Consider the following 16,724-nt stretch of genomic DNA (forward strand, 5'->3'; position numbering starts at 1 on the left):
ATCCTGGGAGAAGAGGCCAAGCCAGCTGGGCTGCTGTCCCTAGCAGCACTAGCCCCCCGTCTACATGAAGAACTTAGACTTGGGTAGCCAAGGGCCAGGAAGGATCATGTACCTGGTCGAGTCAGGAGTCATGAAGTTCAGAGGGGGTTAAGGTGGCCGAAATTGAGACCACTGTCAGGCAGTCCAAATAACGTACCAAAGACTCTGCCCCGGTCTCCCTGCCTCATGCCCGGAGCTTGGACGAGTGGGCACGTCCCGCTGGAGCAAGAAGTTAAGGCCTGGGGAAGCCCAGAGAAGGGTCAGGTGGGGTAGAGGAAGCATGCTGTCCTCTCATCCCCAGGGCTGGTCACCTCACGCCAGCCCCTCACCCACAATCTCTTCACCACATCGTCCCCGGACATGCCCAAAACTCTGGCTGGACCTTGGCAGGAAGTCCTCATGACCCCGCAGGGAATTCCCACTCAGGGCTCAGCCAAGCAGAGCCCTATACGAGCCTCCTGATAGGTGGGCCTGCCCTGGTAGCCAAGATTGGCCCACACCTCTCAGGCTGCCCTGTACTCTCAGCAGAACTCTGCCAAGTTCTTTGTCCCTCTGCGGGCTGCTCCAGTAGCTCCTGGTGCAGCGGCAATAGCCCTCCACCAACTCTGCCTCACACCCAACCGGGACAGCAGGGAGGTTGATCCTGCTGGCTCCTGAGCTGCTGTAGGTGGGTGGGTCCCAGCAGAAACGGTGTCAAGTGCAGCTGCCTTGGGTTCCCCATTCACGCTCAGATCTATTTGCTGATCTGGGTCAGGGAGCATGTCTACAGGAGTGATGGATACCTTAGGGGTCCGATGGAAATGAAAACACTTTACAGAGTTCAGCCGTTTATTGCCTTCATGGGATGGGAGAAGAGGGGGAAGAGGTGGGGTGAGAGAGGGGTGCCTCGGCTGAGCGCCAACTCCATCTGGTCAGAGCTGGCCAGAAAGGAGCAGGGGTGGGGACCAAGCACTGGAGATGTGGACACTTCCATGGGCCCCACCCCCTCGGGCCGTCCTCCCACACCCCTGCTAGCCTGACTGGCGGGAAGGGCAGTGCCCACCCTCTCCAATCACGCCTGGGGTGAGTCCTGGTTGAAGGGCTGGAAGACAAGGAAGATGGGCTTGTCGGGCATCAGGATGAGGTTGAATATGGTGTCCACATCACTGAGATGCTGTAATTCAACCTTGAAGTTCTCCAGAATCTGAGAAAGAGGGGTTGTGGGCTTAGGAGAGAGGCAGGGAGGGTCTGTCTCCCCCAGGCCAGGCTTATTCACCTGTGAGCAGTGCTTGTTGAGTGTGATCTGAGAGGCTCCAAGGGGTCTACTGCCAGCTCTGCGCAGCTCCCTGCGCAGAGCCTGAACACGCCACTAGTGCTTTGTCCCCTTGGTTCAGGCTTTCACCTTGGTTTCTACAAGACCTTTCCCACCCCACCCCCATCCCATCACCACTGTGGGGAACATATGACCAGGGAGCACCTGTGGGTGGTGAGTGGATTTGCCCAGAGAGGAGGGAATTGTGGAGGAGGGGAGACAAAGTAATGGGAGACAGATGTCCCCAGGCTTGACTCACATGGATGAGGAAGAGGGTCATCTCGAGCTCAGCAATCCGCCGGCCCACACACTGCCGTATCCCCCAGCCAAAGCCCAGGTTCCGGAAGTGGATGATGTCCCTGTCTTTACCCAGCCACCTGGTTGGGTCAAACTTGTCCGGATTTGAAAAGAAGGCAGGGTCTCGGCCCATGGCATAGATGGCCACTTGCACCAATGTCTGGGGACACAGTGAGCCAAGGTCTGAGTAGGCCTCACCTCCTCACAGCCAAGAGCATTACCCAGCATCTCCACTCCCAGTCCCTAGCCTGGCTACCCAGCTGTGCAGCACAGGACGCTGCCCACTATGTGACCTTGAACGAGGCCTCCCCCGCTTCCCTGAACCTCGCCCATTAAATGGGAGTGACTGAAGACACTAGGCCAGGCACGGCCCAAGGGATTGTCCTGCCCCTTTCCTCAGCACCAGGGGGTCCCCAGAGACCCAGGCAGCCAGTGGGATCTCCCTCCTAACGCTACACTCCAGCAACATTCCAAAGACCATCACCCCCTGTGTCCACCACCTCTGCCCTTCATTCAGACTTGGACCACTGCCACCAAGGACCCCACCAGCCAGCTCCAGGAAGAAAGACAGGACAGAAGCCCCCATCGCCCCCATCTGTACATAACTGCAATCTGCCCCTGGCCTCGTCTGTCTGACTAACAGAGCCTGCAGCCCTCCTGCTGCACCTACCTTGGCAGGAATCATGTAATCTCGAAGAACCAAGTCATTTGCGAGGTATCTCTGTAGGGTCACGGAGATGGGGTGGAGTCTGCCAGTGAAAAGCATTCAGAAGCTGATGCCCTAAGGCCTGGACAAAGCCCTGCACCTAGCATGGCATCACAGCCCCAGCTGCAGCACCCTGGAGGACCTGGAGGCAGGACCCTTCTCCCTATTTCCAGCTATCTTCCCCAGACTTCCCACTTCCTGCTACCAGTCTCCTCCACCAGCCCATTCTTGTAACCCTGTGCACAGGCACCACCCTGCCCCTGCCCAGGGATTTGTGGGCGGCGGGGGAGGAGGACAGGCATAGGTGGGGGTGGGCTTGCCTCAGTGTCTCCTTGATACTAGCTTTGAGGAGCGGGACCAATTGCAGCATCTTGCTCATGTCTCCCTGGGCCTGGCGCCGGGCATTCAGGACCTCCTCCCGCAGCATGTCCTGCACATTCAGGCTGCGTGCCATCTCATACAAGTGCCATTGCAATGTCATGGATGTCTGGCAGGGAGTGTGAGGGTACAGAAAACCAAGAGGACAGGTCACTCCTGGGACACCTAGACCCAGGCTAAATTTTCGTTGCCAAACACCTCTCCCCACCCTTCTCCCAGTATCCAGAAACCGCCATTCACAAAAAGCAAACCACAATTCAGAAGGCAAATGTCCAAGAAGACTTTCTTGTGGCCCAGGCAGGAATGTTTGGAGCAGCACTTGTCCCTGCCCTCCCCCTCATGTCGCCAGAGCCCACCCATCTCCCCAGCCAGTAGAGGGTCATCCGCATAGCTAATGCCTTCTTCCAAAGGACTCCAGAGGCCCTAAGAGGCCAAATCCTGCTTCTGTAACAGCTGTACTCCTGAATGATTGCCATTCATCTTGAAATGCCTGTTAAATGACCAGCCCTCTCCCCAGTAGAACTTCCCCCTAAACTTAGCATCTGCCTATAGCAGCATAGCATAAAGTGAGGCTCAAAAATGCTGAAACCAGAACAACCAGACCTGTTTTCTATCAGTATTGCAATTAGCACGTGGTATATACTGAGATTAACCAGCTAATCTCAGTATTAGCCCAAGGTCGTGACTGTTAACTTTCACTGAATGTATGAGTGTCCCTCATCAAGCCCCACAGTTCAGATTCCTCAGTGGCGGGACCCTGGGCTGGAACAGCCCCTCTGCCCTAGGGCTAGGACACGAGTTGTTGGCATGTTATCTTACCAAGGACCATATTTTGGTCCAAGAGGTTTGGACATGCTCCTTCTTCTTCCCAGCAGGAACAATTGTGAAAAAATGCCATCCAGTCACTTCTTGGCTTGAAATCCTTGCCTGGTTCCCTGGAGTCCCCAGATCAAGTCCAGAGGCTCTGACCGGACCTATGGACCCCCTGCAACACTTGCCTGTTGCTCCCAGCCCACCGCCACCTCTCTCCAACATGTTCCTCATGCTCTAGCCACACTGAGCTACACACAGCTCCTGAAGCCCAGAAATCTTCCTCATGTCGCTCCCTTTCCCTACAATTCCCTTCCCCAACCTAGGAAGCAAGTGTGTACTCCTTCCTCAAGGCTCAGATCAAACGCATGTATTTGTCTCAGTACTTCCAAGGCTTGACACAGAATGGGTGCTCAGGAGATACTTGTTGAATAAAGTAGTCAACTAAGTTACTAGTCGTGTGACCTTGACGAAGTTTCTTAACCTCTCTGTGCCCCAGTTTCCTCATCTGAAAAAGGGTTGTTTGTGAATCCTAAATGAGTTAACACATGTGAAAAGCTCAGGACCCTGCCTGCCATACAGTACTCGCTTAATAAATGTTACCTAAGAATAATAGCTGCTTTGCTGCAGGTGAGCTTTTTTCGAAGATCTCTTCTACGTGACTGATGATGAACTATATTTAAAATATGCTCAGGGCTTCCCTAGTGGCGCAGTGGTTGAGAATCCGCCTGCCCATGCAGGAGACACGGGTTCGTGCCCCGGTCCGGGAAGATCCCACATGCCGCGGAGCAACTAAGCCCGTGTGCCACAACTACTGAGCCTGTGCTCTGGAGCCTGCAAGCCACAACTACTGAGCCCGTGTGTGCTAGAGCCCGTGCTCCACAAGAGAAGCCACCGCAATGAGAGGCCTATGCACCACAACAAAGAGTAGCCCCCACTTGCCGCAACTAGAGAGAGCCCGCGCACAGCAACAAAAACCTGACACAGCCAAAAATAAATAAATAAATAATTTTTTTTAAAAAAATGACTTGGCCATCCAGGACCTTTAAAAAAAAATAAAGAACAGAAGTTTCTGGGGTATTGTTCGGCCTCTGGGAGACACCACGGATGATGCCTTCAGACATCAGGGGCAGCTTTTCTGAGGTCCTGCCTTCCTTCCTGACTCAGAGTGAGCTGTGTCACCCACCTGTGCCTAGTCACTGCCTCCTCAGAGGCAAAGAAAAAATGGTGGATCAGCCTCAAGGCATGCTCCATGCATGACCATCTTGACCTCACCCTCCTAGGAGATTAGTATCTAGGAAGTAGAGTCAGGAGAGGAAGATGGACCCCACATGGACAGGGTGTCAGACAACGAGACAGGCTGGTGGGAGGGGGCATAGGGGCACAGGAAGGGACAGGATGTGCCCCTACAGCCACCTCACTGTGTCCTCACCGTGTCCACGCCCCCTGCAAGCATCTCCGTAATGTTGGCCTTGACATCCTCAGAGAGCAGTTTGTCATTTCCCAGGAGCCGGTAGAGGATACCTGGGTAATTGGTGAACTCTCTTTTCCGTCTCAGGTCCCAGTAGAAGTTCTCAGTGTATTTTTCAGCTGTGGGGCAGGGAGAAAGAAATTAGAATGAGGCCAGGACTTCCCTGGTGGTCCATTGGTTAAGAATCTGTGTTTCCACTGCAGGGGACACAGGTTAGATCCCTGGTTGGGGAACTAAGATCCCGCATGCCTTACCATGAGGCCAAAGAAGAATAATAATAGAGTGAGGCTCTCTGCAGAGGGGAGGGTGGGAGGTGGTACAGGGGCTTGGGGATTCTAGAGCCCTGCACTTTCTAGGCTGCCGTCTTTCTGAGCAGCACTCTCTGCTAAATCCTCCATATCTGTGTTTTTGATTTATTGACCACAGCTCTTTGGGGTAAGTGCTATCATCCCCATTTTACAGATAAGGGAACAGAAGTCCATCTAAGATAATGACTTGCCCAAGGTCACAAGGGTGTCAGGGGCAGGGGCAGGATTTGACTCCAGGCCTAGCATCTTCACCACCTCCCAGTCAGCCTTCTCCACCCTTTACCAATCTCTCTCACCAAAGTCCTACTCTGTCACCAAGCACAGCTGTGTCTGAAATACTGGTCCTTAACCCATGTTGGGAATCACAGGCTCCTTGGAAGATTATCATGGACCTCTTAAATCTTCTTTCTCCAGAAAAATCTAATCATCCCTATTAGCCAGCCTTTGGCCCACCATATTCAGGGGTTCCTGGGCCTTCCTGATGTCCATCCCTGCCCACCAGAGGGTGGGTTTTCTACATGGCAAGCCAGTGTTCCTTGACATAACTTGGGACAAAGAGGCAGGCTGAGATCTGGAGCTTCCAGCTGACTTTCTCTCTCCCTCTGTCTCTTTCTCCCCACTCCCCCAAACCTCATCCCTGCCAACCCAGGCCTGGATTTCCCATCTCCTGAGGTAGACAGGGCTCTCCTGGCCCCCACATATGGCTGCCCAGGGTACAACCCTCACCTTTATTGAAAATTATGTCCCATGCAGCTACATGGTCTCTCCAGGTCTTGGTCCTAAACAGACGGAACAGGTCTGGAGGGAGGTTGAGCATGGAGACACTGGTGTGGAACATCTGGTAGACGGCATCAATGAACTTCTGGGCCTCAGGGTCCACAACTTCCTCCAGCATCCCCAGGCGCTCCCCAAATATGACATTGGTGATGGCTGCAGAGGAAGCAAGGTTGAGGAATCTCTTCCACTCCGACCATCTGAGAGCCTCTGCTCCCAGGAAACCATCCCTCCCAACACATAAGAGCCCCTGCACCCAACCTCAGCTTCCTTCAGTAAAGAAACTGAGGCCTGAGTCCCAAAGGGCTAAAATTGCAGGGCTAAGGAAAACTGCCCTTCTGGCAGCCAGTCAGGTCCTTCAGAGGGTCATGTGGCAGACCCTAAAAAGGGATCACTTGAGTGGGAAGCAGAGCCTCCAGCCCAGGCTGGGATAAAACTGCTCAGCCCCTCTTCCCCCAGCACCCCCAGCAGCCTCTCGGCTTTCCTCCTGGAAAGAGAGGTTTCTCGTCTATAATTGACCAAAGAGGCTACGTACTTCCTGAAACATGTCAGATGGGTGCCTGGGGGACATCAGTCCCTGGTAATTGGCCATTCAGGGCCCACTCTGGCTGGATATAAGAAGACACAACAACTCCAAGGTTTTCCTACCTCCTGGGTGAGGAATCTGAATGCTGATTTCATGCCAAACTCTGAGTACTCCAAATCTCCTGAAGTGACCACATGAGCCCCCATCAAGCCACAGGGCCTTTGCATGTGCATGTTTCCTCTGCCTACACTGTCCAACCTCCTTATTCCATCTGGATAACTCTTACACATCCTCCAATACCCTACTTGGATTAACCACCCAACCCTCCCCTTCCCTCCCAGACCTCAAAGGGAAGGCCTCTGTCCCAGGAGAGGGAGATTTGAAGAATGAAGGGCCAAGCCAAGCCTGGCTTTTGGAGGAAAGTGGCAATAGGGACCTACATTTTAGAGACTCTTGCCCCCATAGCATGAATCAAATGAGAGCGCGCAGCTCCCCCTGGGTGGCTGATGGCAGAGAATGTGTTCAGCGGCTCATCTCAAGCCAATCCCGACACTTCTTCAGGGTCTGTGTTGGGTCTCTAGGTGGGACGCTGGGTTCTCCCACCCCCCAAGACTGTGGCCAGGTAGGTTCAAGACCCTTACACTCAAAGGCGAAGCGAAACAGGTCTTCCCTGATGTCCCCTGAGAACTTTCCAGAGCCCTGCTGCTTGATGCGCCTGTGCAGGACGCCGACGAAGTCCTGAGACACTGGGTTCAGCAGGGGAATGAAGTTCTTTATGGCCTCTGGAGCCATCACCTCCGTGTTCAGGACCAACCGGTCTTTCTTCCAAGCTCCTGCCTTCCTGAGAAAACATGGGCCCTCGGGCCCTCATGGTCACAAACCCCAGGCCTGGCAAACACAGAGGGGGCTGACTTGGCTCTCCCAGGAGGCTGAGCCACAGCTCAGAGTCCAGCACTCACATCCACGTCCTCCTCTGCCCTCACCTCCTCCCAGCTTCTGCCTGGCCTGGGCGGAGCAGCGGGGAGAGAAATGGGGAGTTGTGTGACAGGAAAAAAAGAGGCTGAAGGAGAACAAAACCCCAACCCTGCTCTACTCTCTCTGCTGCTGCTGCTTCAAGCCAGGAAATCATATTCTTAGAGCCTTTAAGCACCTTTCAAACCCTCTAGTCTTTGCCTCTGCTACAGGCCTGCCCTCCTCACCACTTCCCCTTGCTCCTGGCCAATCTCACCTGCTACCATTCAAGGGCCCCTCTACATCACCTTTTCTGACCCCTGCACAGACACAATTGACCAACCTCTGCACCCCCAACACGTCCCGTTACTCACATTGGTGGGGACTCTCAGGTGCCCAGAATAGGGTTAATGCCCATTCTTATTCTCAGCTTATGGCCCATTCTTGAAAATAAATCCATGCAAAGCCCTCTCTGTCATTTTGGGGCTTTGTTGGTTTACAAGAATGTTATTATAAACTCACCACCCAGCAGAAAAACTAGGAACTTGACAATAACTTACAGAAGCCCTCCTGGTCCTCCTACATCCTGCCTCCCCGGCTAAGGGGACCACCAACCTGAATCCCTTGTTTGCTTTTGTATATAGTTTTATCTGACTGACATGTATTTCTAAAACATACTTTTAAAAAACGTATACTTGTTTTCAACTTCTTATAAAAGCTGTCTGATTTGCTTTGTTCACTCAATTTTATATTTCTAGGTATCATCTGTATTGTTGTGAGTCACTGAGTCTGTTCTTTTGGACTGGGGTATGCTACTGTCATTCATTCATGCTCCTGTTGGGCCTTTAAGTGGTTTCCAGGTTTTCACTATTATGAACAACCACGTTGCAAACATTCTAGTACATTTCCGCCTCGGGGGGGGCAGGATATTCTTTGGAGTATATCCTTGAGAGCAGAACGGCTGCATTGTAAGCATGTGAATATTCAACTGCAGGAAGTTATGTTCAACCATTTTCCAAAGTGGTGCCATCAGTTTTCAGCCCCACTAGCAAGCTATGAGCGTTCTAGTTGCTCTATATCCTCACCAACACTTGCTATGGTCACATTTTAAAGTTTTGATGAGCAATTTGGTGGAAAATGGTACCTATTACATTTAAATACACTGATTTGTTCATGTTTCTCACTGCTCCTTTAGGCTATAAGGGACTCACAGTGGCAGGGCCCTGCCCTACTTGTCACGCAGAACCCAGCACAAGGACTGGTACATAGTAGGCACTCAATAAAATGGGACTTAATGAATGAACCAGTGAATGAGAACTTTTCAAGGTCTTTAATTACTCGGTAAGATCTTCTGCCTGACCATGTCACTGAAGGTTGGCAGGGCAGTTCACCATCCCCATCATCTGTTTTATGGAGGCAGGAAGATGACAGGGATTTGTCTAGAGGCCCCAGCTAGAAAGAAAGGGCAGGGCACGCATGGCCCCAGCCCCTCACCCCCAGCCTCTGCCCTCGCCACAGCTGCCCATCATCTCCCTCCAGCCCCTGGGAGATGGCCAAAGACTCACTTCAACAGGACCCCAATGGGTTTCTGGTAATACTGGTGATAGGCAACCCAGGGTGGGATGTCGTATCGTTCTGGGTTGGGTCCCTCGAACTTAAAGAGAAGGGCCACATCTTCGGGGTCGATGATATAAACTGACTCCAAATTGCCGAGCTTCTCTCTGGAGGGGCAGAGAAGGGGTGCTGTGATATAAGGTTTGAGGAGAGCCACGCACATCCTGGGCAATCAGGACACAGGTCTCGGCTCATCTGTAACCACCTTGTCGCTGACAGCGCAGAGCAGACAGGTCTGGGAGTGGATCCTGTTCCACAACCTCCTCGCTGTGTGACCTAAGTCTCTTACCCTCTCTGAGTCTCAGTTTCCTCAGTGACAAACGTAGTACCTGTCTTACAGGATTGCTGAATGGTAAGATGTTATGAAGTCTAGGGGTGTGATTCCCATTAAACGTTCTGTAAGTGACAGCTTTGTGCATATCTTATCATCACAGTGGCTCCTGCCTACCTCAGCACATCCCCAAGACTTACCCAAGGCCTTCCGTGGACCATCAAGTCCTCCATGTTCATTCTTCCTTTGTGTCCACACTCTCAGCACCCTCCACCCTCTTACCCAGGCAGAGCTCAGAAACATGGCACCTTCGTGGCAGCTTGGAGTGACCCTGTACGGAAGTGACTCCATGTAGCTTGCCAGGCAAGCCAGGCACCGGGCCAGACAATCCCTTCCAGGCTCTAGGATTGAAGTTCTGGGAGTGGCTGCCCTGCCCCCTGGAATCAGATGTCCCACAAAGTACCTTGTCGCTATTAAAATAAAACTACAGTAAAACATCAGACCCCAGGTATAAATATACCTCAAAGCACTTTGCAGATAGTATTAAAGCACAGCTATTGTGAAACAACAGGAAATTTTACTTCTCACTTGCATCTGTCTTTTGCATAAGAAAGTTAATTCAAGATACCCTTTAAAAAAAAAAATGGTCATGAAGAACCTAGGGGCAAGACTGGAATAAAGATGCAGACCTACTAGAGAGTGCACTTGAGGGCATGGGGAGGGGGAAGGGTAAGCTGGGACAAAGTTAGAGAGTGGTAGTATATATATGGACATATATACACTACCAAATGTAAAATAGATAGCTAGTGGGAAGCAGCCACATTGCACAGGGAGATCAGCTCGGTGCTTTGTGACCAGCTAGAAGTGTGGGATAGGGAGGATGGGAGGGAGGGAGACGCAAGAGGGAAGAGATATGGGGATATATGTATATATATAACTGATTCACTTTCTTATAAAGCAGAAACTAACACACCATTGTAAAGCAATTACACTCCAATAAAAATGTTAAGAAAAAAAAGGAGTTAAATATATTTATAAATTAAGTTCTTAGAGTAAAATAGCAAAATGAAAGATACTTATTTCTAAAGAAAAAAAAAGATACACTTTAAGGTAAAATATCATGTAACATACAGGTATAAGCCAAATTCTCATTCTCTCTCTCTCCCCCCTCCCTCCCCTCTCTTCCTCCCTCTTCCTGGAGAAAGGAGAGGGAGGGGAAGGGGGAAGGGAAGGATGGGGAGATGGAAAGAGCACTGCTTTAACCACTGACCCATAGAGCCTGGACCTACCTTCCCCAAGTCTCCTTGGCTAGCCATGGCCTCCTTTTTTTTTAAATTTTAATTTTATTTATTTATTTTTTATTATTATTTGCGGTACGCGGGCCTCTCACTGTTGTGTCCTCTCCCGTTGCGGAACACAGGCTCCGGACGCGTAGGCCCAGCGGCCATGGCTCACAGGCCCAGCCGCTCCGCGGCATGTGGGATCTTCCCGGACCGGGGCACGAACCCGTGTCCCCTGCATCGACAGGCGGACTCTCAACCACTGCGCCACCAGGGAAGTCCCTAATTTTATTTTTTTATACAGCAGGTTCTTATTAGTTATCTATTTTATACATATTAGTGTACATATGTCAATCCACGGCCTCCTAGAAAATCCTCTCAGTGTTTTCCCAGCTGCCACACGGCCTCAAACCACTGACTCCATTAAAAAAAAAAAAAAAAAACTAAGCAAAGTCCTTGAACTGCTATTGTTATTATCAATTCCACCTCTGGGAATCTAGCCCAAGGCAGCTATCTGACATCAGACAATGATGCCTGATGGATGAGAATGTTCATAGCAAAAAAATGGAAAAGGATGTCTAATAGCAAAAAAAAAACCCAAAAACCTAGAGTGGACTAAATGTCCACTTTAAAGAACTGGCTAAAAGAATATGCCTTATCCATGCTATGGGCTACTATGCTGCCTTTTCAAATTATCTTAAAGTGAGAAAAGAGAAAAGAAGTCCTCCATACATTGCTATAGGACAACGCCAAACAGCGTATAAATATATTCACATTCTGAATGGAACATAAATATTATCAAAACTGAGATTATATCTGATTTCAATTTTTCTAAATTGTTTGATAAAGAACAGGAACAGCCTTGTATTAAGGAAAAGTCCACAAAACTTGTATTTTAAATTCCTCACGTTCATTTAGAAGTTCGTTATTTCAAGGCTATAGTTAGAATAGTGACACACTGAACTGGAAGTTAGACAATCAGGGTTCCAGCCTTGGCTTTGCCCTGATGAGCCGTGTGACCTTGGTAAGACCCTTCTCCTCTCCGGGCCTGTTTCCCCATCTGTAAATTGGAGATAATAACACCAACTTTAAGGACAGGTGCCAAGCCTCAAATGAAAGTGACTCAGAAAATAGAATGGGGCTTTATAAAATAAAGAGTTCCTACAGGGACTAGTGGCAGGAAGGAGGAGGAGGGGAGGAAGAAGGAGATAACAAGAGAACTCCATGAAGTGAGGTTGGGGATAGAGGCCTGGAAGAGAGAGAAAGAGACAGACAGACAGACAAGGAAGAGAGACTCAGGAGCAAACTTCTCCCCAGCCTGACATTCAGCCTGGCGGGGGGCAGGGGGGGGGCGCGGGGGAGGGAGGCGGGGCAGTACCCTGCCTCTAGCCAGCTATAAAAAAGGCACTTAAGACTTCAAAAGGCATTGTGGGAGAGGGAGGAAGCGACCCTGAGGAGTAAGCAGCTGGTCCCCTACACAAACTAGCCTCCTCCCCCAGCCCACCTATCCAACCAGCTAACATGTCCTGTGATGCCCTTTCCCCATCTCAACCCTTTCACTTAAGGTAAAAGTAAAGTATTGTCCCTCCTGGTGTCCCCTCCCTGCCCTCAACCACCACCTTCACCACCTCCCATCCCCCTCATCTATGCTCTCAGAAAAGAACCCAGGTGTGTCTTGAAGCCCACCCACCTTAGAAACTGCTAGGCCAGAACAAGTGAGGCCTACCACCAAGGGCAGCCCCCAGGCCCCACCCCCATCCCAGGGCAAGAAGGTGGGGTACACAGTGGTCAAAAGACCAAAGGCCCTTCCTCCTGGCAGGAAGCTAGGCAGATGCTTGGGGAAGAGGGGCTCCAGCCAGGCCTAGCAGAAGGGACAAAATCAGCTGCTCCAGAGCTGCACGGGCCAAGGGGCAAGGCCAGCGCCCCAGCAGGACAGGGTTCTAGCTGAGTGACCAGGGCAAGTATCCTAACCTCTCTGAACTTCATTCTCTTCTGATAATAGGGATGATAAACTTACCTTGCAAGGTGTCCTGCGGATAATGGATGTAGGGAGGCATTTGTCAGGGCTTGTTCTCTTAGCATTCCCACCTCCCTAAAGTTTCAAAGGGTAGAGGACCTGGGGACTGTTGAGGCCTCAGGGCTGGGAAGTGAACCCACTGTCTGGGAAGCCTTATCCCTTCTCCTGCCACCCTCAGGCAGGAAGAAATAAAGTCAGAGGTGAACAAGAGCCTGGAATGGGAGGGCACAGACCATGCGAGGAGAGGGGAGCACAGCAGGGCTGCCCTATCCCACCAGCCCCCAACCTCAGGCTTACCTGTAAATGGGGCCATACTTCTGGAAGTTCTGGACGTGGTGATAGTGGATTTTCTGTGAGCCCTTCTCCCTCCAGAAACGGTATAGGTTAAGCCAGCCATTGTCACCAGGGGTGGGGATCTCATTGAAGGAGCGAGGGGTTTTAGTGGAAATGCTGGCTCCCTCTCCAGTGCCCACCCTGGGATGCCCCAGGCCCTCCCTCGGGGTGCTCAGGAGGGGCTGGCAGCCTCTGACCAGGACTGAGTGGAGGGGAAGCCCCCTGGCCAGCATGCTGCCCCTACAACTGCTCCTACTGCAGCAGGGCCTGATGAGGTGACTCTGGCCCTGGGCCCCTGGGCCCCAGCTTATAACCACCAGCTCAAGGTTAAGCAAGAAGCTGACAAAGCAGTCAGCCTCCCTCCTCCTCCTTCTGACTCCAGCCCACATAGCCCCTCCCAGACTCGGGTACTGTAAAGAAGGAATGTTGTCCACCATTCCAGTTCTACAAAGATCAAGCCATTAGCCACTGCCCTCACCCACCTGAGGGGAACCCTTCAGTGCACCCTGAGGGAGACTTCAGGATGAAGAAAAACAGGAAGCATTTGGATTATACTGGCCCCTAGAGAGTTAAGATGTATATCTAAGGAAAAATTTCCATGCCCCCGGATTCTTGCACCTTCCCCTACATAGAAAAGCACTAAAAGCATTAACCTGAGACATCTGTTGTTTGTGATTAGCGGTAATCTTTTCATGTTAGGCTACATGGTTTTTTTTCCAGCAAAACGTTCATATAAATCGTGGCTTCTCCCTTACTTCTCTGGAGCAGACCCTCAGAGCTATCTGAAAGGCTGTCTCCTAGGCGATAGACCTATAGGGTAGCAACACTTGCCACCCCAAAATGTCTCTTTGGGATGCAGATTATTTCAAGATGAAAACAATCAAGGCCCAAAAGACTTGAGAAGAAACTGACCTTCCCTTTAACCGCCTGAAGAAGTTAGATAGACCGCCTGTTTCAGGAATCACCAGAGACGTCGGCATAGAATATGGGCTAAGTGTGGTGGGGGAATCTTAGAGACCAGAGACCACCTTGCATCCCATAGTCTCTGCATGGCCAGCAAACATTTATTTACCAAACATTTGCTTTCCCATCTCCACGGCCCTTCCGGCATTCTCTTTTGTCTCCAGCTGAAGATGGTGCTTAAGGTGACATTTTCAGCTATTTTGGCGAGTTAGTTTTTCTGAGTCTCTCCCATGTATGTGTGTTATTTTTCTTTTTTTAGAAATTTATTTTTTTATTTTAGATATGGAACAATTTTAAAGTCTTTATTGAATTTGTTACAATATTGCTTCTGTTTTGTTTTGGTTTTTTGGCCACGAGGCATGTGGGATCTTAGCTCCCCAACCAGGGATCGAACCTGCACCCCCTGCACTGGAAGGCGAAGTCCTAACCACTGGATCACCAGGGAAGTCCCTAGATGTGTTACTAAATTTTGTTTTATTTTCTTCTGATGAGACATTAGTCTCATGTCAAATTCATTCTTAGACCAGCCAGAAGAACCTAGAAGGGTAGAGGAAAATGTCTTCCTCCCCAACAGGTGGCAACGAGGGTGGGATGCAACTTTACTGGCTGGACGCTACTCACTCCAAAGCTGCTACAGTTAAGACACCCTGGGATAACTGACAAAAGGCCCCAGAATGTAAGAATTCTTGCTATGTCAGTCTCCCGGATCTCTGCCTTCAGGGTCTGTTGGAAACGACTGGTGAGTTTTTCTCTTTTCTAAAATAGATTAGCTGGAGAAAATATCTGTGGGCAGCTCCTTGGATTGGGTAACTCTTGGTTTGAAATTTGGCAGGGTGCCCTTGCTTTGTTGATTCTTCTGCTCCCAGAAATGGTCACTGTTTTCCTTTGTCTCTGTTTTTTTTTTTTTTTTCCCCCGGTACGCGGGCCTCTTACTGTTGTGACCTCTCCCGTTGCGGAGCACAGGCTCCGGACGCGCAGGCTCAGTGGCCATGGCTCACGGGCCCAGCTGCTCAGCGGCATGTGGGATCCTCCCAGACCGAGGCACGAACCCGTGTCCCCTGCATCGGCAGGTGGACTCTCAACAACTGCGCCACCAGGGAAGCCCCTTTGTCTCTGTTTTTGGTGTCCTTTCTCATAAGGAGGAAAACCATTCAAATGATTAGGTTTTCCTTTCATCTTGTTCTATGTCTTGAGAGCTTGGCTTGTAAACCAGTGAGAATAGTCTCTCTGGTCTCTGCCACCTGGAAGGTGCGCATATCAGTGTGCATTTGGCAGCCTGTAGAATAGACTGGGATTCCTAGCAGTCTCTTTGTCCAGCCATGCCAGCTCTCAGGGGGATTTGTCATATAAGGTCCCAGTCCATATGGGGACCTTTGTCATCTCAACCCTCATTGCTTTGTTAGTGATGCGACAAAGGTCTTTAATTTCTTAGACTATTTTTGAGACTGAACTTTCTGGATCTTGTGAGGGCAACATCCTTTACACTATCTTGTAGGGATGCCTCTTGCATCTTATCGGTTTGAGTCACTATTAAGACCCTACTTGGCAATGGCCAGATGATGGATCCTTTAAATTAGAATAACTTCTAAATTGATAAAATATTTTAGAGAGCTCTCATCATAAATAGCTATTTTATTGGTACCTATGAAAAGAACAAACTAAAGAGTGGATACAAAGAAATATAACAACTAATTTTAAGAATGCCCTAATGAGAAATAAAACCAAAACAAAACAGTTTGGGAAGCCTTATGGAGTTTGATATCCCAGCTTCCCCTCATAGGGAACAAGGTGGGAATTTTTTAAGGGTTATTTAAAAATAAGGTAAATAAAACAAATATTGAAAATAGTGGAGGGCATCCCTGGTGGCACAGTGATTAAGAATCCACCTGCCAATGCAGGGGACACGGGTTCGATCCCTGGTCTGGGAAGATCCCACATATATGCTGCAGAGCAACTAAGTCCATGCGCCACAACTACTGAGCCTGCGCTCTAGAACCCATGAGCCACAACTACTGAAGCCCATGTGCCTAGAGCCCGTGCTCTGCAACAAGAGAAGCCACAACAATGAGAAGCCCATGCACCGCAATGTAGAGTAGCCCCCACTTGCTACAACTAGAGAAAGCCCGCGCACAGAAACGAAGACGGAACACAGCCAAAAATAAAAACAAATAAATAAATAAATTTATTTAAAAAAAAGAAAGTAATGGAATAAAGAGAAATCAGGAAGGGAAGAGTCATTGGACTCTTCCAGCAGAATGGAAATCTTTAGATGGTTATTAAGAAATGGGATTAATAAAACAGACATTGATGGGATTTTTAAAAAGATTTTAATACAGCATTACCTAACATTGGATGGACCAAAGGGACCCCCTATTGATCCCCCCAAACATGTCTACTCTATTTACCCCTACTTTAGAAAAATTTTAGAGGCTGGAAGAAAATAAAAATACACTGAAAAACCTGACCAGCAATCGCTTAGGGCAACAGTTAGACCAATTAATCAAGTTAAAGAGCCACAAAAGGCCCTGGGACACTTTGCTCCCCCCCTCGGTGGGGACCCAAAGCCCTTTATACAGGAGTGGATAAAACAGCCAGGGGATACAAGGAAAAAGTTCCTGGGACTCCTTGTGAAACCGAGTCCCCCTAAAACCGAGTTCCCCTGCCAAGTTTATGGTTAACCTCTCTATCCAAAACT

The 16,724-nt window shown here is 50.0% G+C and overlaps 1 protein-coding gene across 1 annotated transcript; it reads right to left on the minus strand.

The window, feature by feature from the left end:
- Positions 1-1,090: 1,090 nt before the first annotated feature.
- On the minus strand, positions 1,091-13,299 carry CYP11A1 (cytochrome P450 family 11 subfamily A member 1). Its single transcript, XM_059058659.2, has 9 exons — positions 13,031-13,299; positions 9,117-9,272; positions 7,242-7,441; positions 6,027-6,230; positions 4,954-5,111; positions 2,654-2,820; positions 2,298-2,376; positions 1,590-1,787; positions 1,091-1,222 (listed from the first exon to the last, which is right to left on the minus strand). Exons 1-9 carry the CDS (start codon positions 13,297-13,299, stop codon positions 1,091-1,093), a joined length of 1,563 nt encoding a protein of 520 aa, XP_058914642.1.
- Between the last annotated feature and the right edge of the window lie 3,425 nt (positions 13,300-16,724).

This window comes from Kogia breviceps, chromosome 3, assembly GCF_026419965.1.
Source record: "Kogia breviceps isolate mKogBre1 chromosome 3, mKogBre1 haplotype 1, whole genome shotgun sequence".
NCBI lineage: Eukaryota > Metazoa > Chordata > Mammalia > Artiodactyla > Physeteridae > Kogia > Kogia breviceps.